Genomic DNA, 7,571 nt, shown 5'->3' with positions numbered 1-7,571 from the left:
GGAGCCCATACCTGCAGGGTATACAGGTGGGTAAGGATGTGAGCAGATCTCTCCCTAAGGCAAACAGGTGACTTTACTATCAAGGTGCTGCAGGAATATCTAAAGGAAGGATAGATTTGGAAGATTCCATAGACTTCTACCACATTGATTCTCCTTTGAACAGAAGCAGGAGAAAGCAATTGAATTTTGCTGACGATGAATTTGCTCCAAACTATAAAAAAATGTAGCTTTCAGGGACTCCCTGTGTGTCTTATCACATCAAACTGAAACTCTAGTGCCCAAGTTTCTTCAAGGTCTTCCACAATCTGTGCCTACCTTATCTCCCCATCTTCCTATCTATATCTAACTTTGGGGATGGAGACTTTTGCCGGAGGCCAGGCCTCCATAAAGTCCCCCCCTCCAAGTTTTTGCTCATGCTGCTCTGACATTGTATCCTAGCCATCCCATAAAGTGTTTCAGATGGAAGGGCTCTTAGAGAACATTTTGGTCCTCAGTTCTAGTCCAAGCCCTCATTGTACAATAACCTGAGTATCTGAGAGATTAGATAGATGACTTGTCTAAGTCCCATTTTTTGTCTTTTTTATTATTTTATTTGAATTTCAAGCCAGTTTATACAAGTTGAAAGTACCTTTGTAGAGAAAATACCATCAGCGATCAAGCCACCCACAAAGGTGGAAGCAAGAGGAGCAGCTCAGAAGCCACCTATGGTGACAACAGATGCCACAAGGAATAGGAGATAAAAGTCTGCTTCCTCGAGTGGCTGGGTGTTGGATGAATGTAGAGTGTTTTGTGATTGAGTCCTTTCAGTCGTGTCTGACTTCATGCTCCCATTTGGGGTTTTCTTAGCAGTGACATTGGACTGGTTTGCCATTTCCTTCTCCAGCTCATTTGACAGATAAGGGAACTGAGGCAATCAGAGTTAAGTGACTTGCCCAGGGTCACACAGCTAGTAAGATTTGAAATCAAGATGAGTCTTCCTGATTCCAGGCCCTCTATCCACTATGTCAGTTACCTGCTGCTCAGGTTCATTTTAAAGAAGTAGCAGAACCAAGGATTCTTTGTAATCTTCGTCACACTCCAAAGTCTAGAGCTGATCCACCATTCTACAGAGCTTCCTTCCACCATCATAAGCAAGACATCCTGAGGCAGGATGAACTCTCCTAGATTTCCTTCTTTTCTAAATCCAAGTGTGGCCCTTATCACCCAGGGAATACTTGTAGTATTTCATATATCTTGTTTGTGTAACCAGACTGAGGGTTCCCTGAGGGAAGGGAGGCATCTGTTCCTTCTCCAGAGTCCCTCACATAGCTCTGGGCACACACATGACAGTCAATAAAGGCTTGATCTTTATTGGCTTGACCTATTAATTAGGTCACCTCTAGTCTAAACCAAATGACCTGCTGAAGCACGACTGAAATGTCTAAGTTTTGCCCCATAGATAGCCCCAACAAATCAATTCAACAAACATTTATCCAGGGTCTGCTATGTCCAAGGAGCTGCCTGTGTCAGGTAGCTGGGGACCGAAAAATAAACTCCTCAGCTTAACATTTAGAGGACTCCTGCCATTCAGGAGTTTACTTTGCACAGGAAGAAAATGACATTTAGGGACATGGAAAATCAATAAGCAAGCAACCCTGTATTAGTAGTGCCTGCTGATACGGAGCAACTTCTGCAGGAAGCAGGCCATTTCACCAAAGAGTTGGCTGTCACTATTAACATAATATTACATGGAGAGTTCAGGGTATTAGAAGTTTTTGGAGGACTTGAGCTCAAATCATGCCTAAGTCACTTGCTACACGAGTAAACCTTGATGATATCACTTAACCTTAATGAGGTCTCAGCTTCCTTAACTGTAAAATGAAGAGTTTGGATTAGATGGTTTCCAAGCCATCTCCTGCATCTAAATCTGTGACCCTGAAGTGCAGCATCCCTTTTTTTTTTTTTTTTTTAATTTTTAAACCCTTAACTTCTGTGTATTGACTTATAGGTGGAAGATTGGTAAGGGTAGGCAATGGGGGTCAAGTGACTTGCCCAGGGCCACACAGCTGGGAAGTGTCTGAGGCCGGATTTGAACCTAGGATCCCCTGTCTCTAGGCCTGGCTCTTAATCCACTGAGCTACCCAGCTGCCCCCCAAGCATCCCTCTTACTCAATAAACTCCAGTGGCTCCTGGTCACCTCCAAATCAAATATAAAATCCTCTGTTTGGCATTTGATAGCCTGGCCCCTTTCTGACTCTCCAGTCTACTCATAGTTACCCCCCATTTCATATACTTTGTGATCCAGTAACACTGGTCCCTTTGAAATTCCTCACACATGACCCTTCGACTCTGAGCTCTGAGACTTTTCACTGGCTGTCCTCCATGCCTGGAATTCTATCCCTCCTCCTCCTCCTCCTCCTCCTCCTCCTCCTCCTCCTCTCTGCTTTCCAGCCTCCCTGACTTCCCAGAAATCTCAGCGAAAGTCCCATTTTCTGCACAGTCTTTCCCAATTCTCCTTCAGCTAGCCTTCCCCCTGTGGATCATTTATTTCTCTTGCCTATAGATTAGGGGCGGAGCTGTCTGCAGATTGTCCCCAGCATGAGCTTCTTGAGAGCAGGCACCATCTTTTTCCGGTTTTTTTTTTGGGGGGGGTAACCCCAGGGCTTGGCCAGGGTGGGTGAACAATAATGCTTGTTGCCTGACTTGAATAGAGAGCCACAAACTGGATTTGGGAGGAAAGGAACCGCACTTGTCACCTATGTCACCTTGGTCAAGTCAATCAATAACTACATAAAGAATTGGACTAGATTCCTTCTTCAATCAATAGCCTAGTTTCAATAGTGGACAGAGGGCTTGGGTTCTAATCTTAACCCTTATTAACTTGGACAAGTCACTTAAAAGGAAGGGGTTGGGCTAGATGTTCCTGAAGTCATCTTCCAGCTCCAGTTCAATGAATCTTTATTACATACAAAGCGCACTGGATTTGGAGAGAGAGGCCTTGGGTAGATATCTCAGTTCTGCTACTTGCTACATACAAGTCAGTCACCAAGCCTCTCAGTTCCTTCAGCATCGCAGGACGCAGCCCTCCAGCTCCAGATTCTGGCAGTGTGGTTCAAAGGCTCTCCAAGTCCCAACAGAGGGTCTCTGGGCAAGCACCGGCACTTGGCACGGTGCCAGGCACCCCGTAAGTACTTGGTAAATGCTTCTAGCCTGCTTTGCATTCACTTCCCCGGGGCCTCAGTTTCCTCGTTTGTAAAATACGGGATCTTTTTAGCTTTAACTTATTCTATAATAGACATGCGTGATGTGGTGTCTTTCCTTTCTGTGGTCATTCCTCTGCCCTCCACCCCCTACTCTTGGAAGCTGGGAGCCCGGAGGCAACCCTCTCCCCCACTTCTCCCTCACTCCCCCCCCTTGGCTGCAACCCCCCCCTCGCCTGAGGCTGCCTCTAGAGGGCGCCCGGGAGACTTTCGCCGGCTCTCCCTTTGCCTGTTCCCGACGCTTTGCAAACTTTCGGAGTCTCTCCTCCTCTTGCGTCATGGAAAAGGTTGGAGGGTGACCCGGAGAGTGGGAGGCGAGGAGCCGGGCGAGCTCTCCTGGACTAGCCGCTGGGCCCCAGGACCGGTGGGAGTGCGTGGGCTCCTACGCTGCTGCGGGACCCTGGGGAGGCCGAGCTCGTCCTCGACCCAGGCCAGGGGCGATCGGCCTAGAGAACCGAGGCAGACGGACACCTCCTCCACGCCGGCAGCGCCCGCTCGCCTCGCTGGGGCTCGGCCGGCCAGCTCCCCTCCCGAGGCGCCGGCAGCTGCTCAGAGCCGCGCGGGGGCAGGGGTCGGCTTCCCGCGAGGCAGCCGGGGCCGCAGTGTCGGCCCTTCCTAGCCACTGCCAGTCCTTCAGACCCCAGCTCCTGCTTCTCCCCCTATCCGGTAGCCTTCCTGAAGCTGGTCTCCGCGCCCTCGGCCTGGGCCAGGAGAGAGTGCGGACGTGCTTTGGTGTGTTTTGTGACTGTGCGGCTACAAGATGGAGTGAAGGGAGCCCCAGTGCCAGCCCCGCGCCCTGAGGGCTGTGAGCACAGGTGGGCAGCTGAGTGGAGGCCGCCCCGCTCCCCCAGCGCCCGGCGCGGGGGACTGCATCCCACTCTCCCATCCCTCGGTCCAAACGGAAGTGCCTCTGTTTTTGCTGAATTCCTCTGGCGGCTTTCTCCAGTCCGCGCTCCCTCCAAGCCTCCCCCACTTCATCCATCCCCCCGCCCCCCCCTCGCCCCGTCTCCAGGCATCCCTCCCCCTCTGGACACAAGAACCCGGAATTTTTTTTTTTCTCTCTCTCTCTCTTTTTAACCAGCTTCTTGTAGTCGTTGCAAAGTTGATTGTTGAGGTGCCCCTCTGTCCTGGGAGAAGGTTTGCCGATCGCAGCCCAGCCGGGGCTCGGAGAGAAGCCAACAGGATCACACCTCATTGCTCTCTCTTCTGCCTTTTTTTTTTTTTTTTTTTTTTTTTTTTTGAGAAATACCGCTCTGTCGGTGTGTCTGCGTGTGTGTGTGTGTGTGTGTGTATGTATGTGTGTGGAATTTGTGTTTTGTTCCCCTCCGCGCGGATCTGGGGAAGGGAGAGCTCTGGTGCCCACTGTTGCTGGTGGGTGGTGGTTGTTGTTTTTAAATGATTGATTTTATCCGGAGCTTTCCTCCGCGTACTTTGGTCCGGTTCCCAAGTTCCTAGCTCTTTGCTGCGAGTCAGTTTCAGGCGGGTGGAAACTGACCAAGAATTAAGCAAACAAAAGATTCCAAAAGAATCCCGCTGAGGGGTTCCTCCAATACATTTTTGATTCCTCTCAGTCTCGCTCCCCAGGCTGGGAGGAGGGGGAGAAGAGGAGCTGGGAGAAGGAGGACAAGTGTTTAAGCCAAGGGTTCAGAGGGGCCCAAAGGAATTTCCCCAAGACCCTTCCTGCTTCTCTGGATCCAGGTTTGCTGCATGTTCTGTTTTGATCTTAAAGTTCACGTGAATTTTCCCGGGGTCTTGTGTAAGCCTTGGATTGTTGTTGTTTTTTCCCTCATCTTGTTGGGAAGCAGGAGGGAGGCGTCCACTCTTGGATTGATTTCAGCCTCGTTAGGCTTTCATTTTGCCCCTCTTGGGCTTTTTGGAATTTTTTAAAACTCAGTTCCTAAGAAGAAGAGGAAAGAGAAGAAAGCAAAAAACCCTTAAGCTATCCCCACCAAGAAAACCAACCAATAGCTTTTGGAGTGAGGTAACTGTTAGTTACTTTTTGGTTTTGACTTTTTATTTTTTTCCCTGGGTCCTCCTTCTCACTTAAAGTGCATTTTTGGGCTTCCTGGCCCCCACAGTGCTGTATCTAGGTGTGTGACTTTTTTCCCCCTTTTGGGAGGATTAGGAAGGAAAGGGATGTAAAACTGCAGCGAAGAGCAAGCTGTGGGAAAACCAGAAGCCAGATGGAGACTGTGGGATGAGTACCTAACCGGTGAGGGTGTCCTGGCAGGACCCCCCTTCTCTGCCCTGTATTGTCTCCTAGGACAACCGGAGCCCTGCTGGAGCAGACTGTCTGAACCCCTCTCTGGGCTATGTCACTGGACACTAAGGGGGTGAGACTGTGTGGAATGCAAGAGCCACACTTGAACTTCTGGCCTGTGCCGAGGGCAAAGGGGCAGAATTGTTGTGGATCTTAGTGACACGGGGCTGTGTGTGTGTATGTGTGTGTGTGTGTGAGGGTGTGTGAGGGTGTGTGAGTGTGTGTTTCTGGATGTGCATGTCCGAAGGCCCTGTCCCAACCTAGGTTAACCCGGGGCTCAGCTGCACCCTCTTCCTCCCTGCCTTTCCCCTAGGCTTGCCTCCCTACCAAAAGACATACTCCCGCCATGGCACTGAAAGGCCGAGCACTTTATGACTTTCAGAGTGAGAACAAGGAGGAGATCAGCATCAAACAGGATGAGGAGCTGGTGGTCTTCAGCGAGACCTCCTTGGACGGCTGGCTGCAAGGCCAGAACAGCCGGGGGGAGACTGGACTCTTCCCGGCCTCCTACGTGGAGATCCTCCGCTGTCGTTCTGACTCCAACTACACAGACTACTCCAACAGCCCGGCCAGCTCCCCCAGCAACGAGACGTCTTTCTACGTCACTCCTGTGGCCAGCTCAGGCATCATCTCTCACCAGGGCAGCTTCGAGGATGACGATGAGGAGGACTGGGATGACTGGGACGATGGCAGCACCGTGGTGGAGGAGCCCAGGGGCGTCGGGCTGGGCACCAACGGCCACCCCCCCCTCAACCTGTCCTATCCCGGCGCCTACCCCAACCAACACGTCAGCTTCCGGCCCAAGCCGCCCCTGGAGCGCCAGGACAGCACGGCCTCGGGCAAGCGGGGGAGCGTGGTGGGCCGCAACCTGAACCGCTTCTCCTGTTTCGTCCGCTCCGGCGTGGAGGCCTTCATCCTGGGAGACGTCCCCATGATGGCCAAGATCGCCGAGGCCTACTACATCGAGATGGGTCCCAAAGGCCCCCAGTGGAAGGCCAGCCCCCACCCCTTTGCCTGCTCTGTGGAGGACCCCACCAAGCAGACCAAGTTCAAGGGCATCAAAAGCTACATCTCCTACAAACTGACGCCCAGCCACGTGGGCTCCCCCGTCTACCGGCGCTACAAGCACTTCGACTGGCTCTACAACCGGCTGCTGCACAAGTTCACCGTGATCTCGGTGCCCCACCTGCCCGAGAAGCAGGCCACGGGCCGCTTCGAGGAGGACTTCATCGAGAAGCGCAAGCGGAGGCTCATCTTGTGGATGGACCATATGACCAGCCACCCCGTGCTGTCCCAGTACGAGGGCTTCCAGCACTTCCTCAGCTGCCTGGACGACAAGCAGTGGAAGATGGGCAAGCGGCGGGCGGAGAAGGACGAGATGGTGGGGGCCAGCTTCCTGCTCACCTTCCAGATCCCCACCGAGCACCAGGATCTCCAGGACGTGGAGGACCGCGTGGATGCCTTCAAGGCCTTCAGCAAGAAGATGGACGACAGCGTTCTGCAGCTCACCAACGTGGCTTCGGAGCTCGTGCGTAAGCACATCGGGGGCTTCCGTAAGGAGTTCCAGAAGCTGGGCAATGCCTTCCAGGCCATCAGCCATTCCTTCCAGCTCGACCCCCCCTACAGCTCAGATGCCCTCAACAATGCCATCTCCCACACCGGCAAGACCTATGAGACCGTGGGGGAGATGTTTGCTGAGCAGCCCAAGAATGACCTCTTCCAGATGCTGGACCGGCTCTCCCTGTACCAGGGCCTTCTCTCCAACTTCCCTGACATCATCCACCTACAGAAAGGTAAGGATTGGCTTGAGGGTGGCCCTGAGGTGGGAAGGATGGAGGACAGGAATCATCTTTCTCTTCCTCCTTTCCTCTCCTTCCTTCCTTCCTCCCTCCCTTCCTTCCTTCCCTCTTTTCTCTCCTTCCTTCCTTTCCTCCTTCCTTTCCTTCCTTCCTTCCTTCCTTTCTTCTTTCCTTCTTTCCTCCCCTCCTTCCCTTCTTTCCTTCCTTCCTTCCTTCCTTCCTCCCTCCCTTCCTTCCTTCCTTCCCTCTTTTCTCTCCTTTCTTCCTTTCCTC

The 7,571-nt window shown here is 52.3% G+C and overlaps 1 protein-coding gene across 3 annotated transcripts in view; it reads left to right on the top strand.

Annotated features, from left to right (window-relative positions):
• Nucleotides 1-4,546: 4,546 nt before the first annotated feature.
• The window catches only part of SNX33 (sorting nexin 33), a 23,377-nt gene continuing 20,352 nt past the window's right edge, over nucleotides 4,547-7,571 (top strand). Inside the window, exons 1-2 of one of the 3 annotated variants that reach the window (XM_044659098.1) lie at nucleotides 4,547-5,220; nucleotides 5,813-7,292. In XM_044659098.1, coding sequence (XP_044515033.1) covers nucleotides 5,846-7,292 — 1,447 coding nt within the window. In that variant the 5' untranslated portion in view covers nucleotides 4,547-5,220; nucleotides 5,813-5,845. Of the gene's footprint in view, nucleotides 5,221-5,726; nucleotides 7,293-7,571 lie in introns of those variants that run through there. The other 2 variants (XM_044659099.1, XM_044659097.1) reach the window with 2 other exon arrangements.

The sequence above is a fragment of the Gracilinanus agilis genome, chromosome 2 (assembly GCF_016433145.1).
Source record: "Gracilinanus agilis isolate LMUSP501 chromosome 2, AgileGrace, whole genome shotgun sequence".
Classification (NCBI taxonomy): domain Eukaryota; kingdom Metazoa; phylum Chordata; class Mammalia; order Didelphimorphia; family Didelphidae; genus Gracilinanus; species Gracilinanus agilis.
This window is presented reverse-complemented; position numbering and strand designations above follow the sequence as displayed.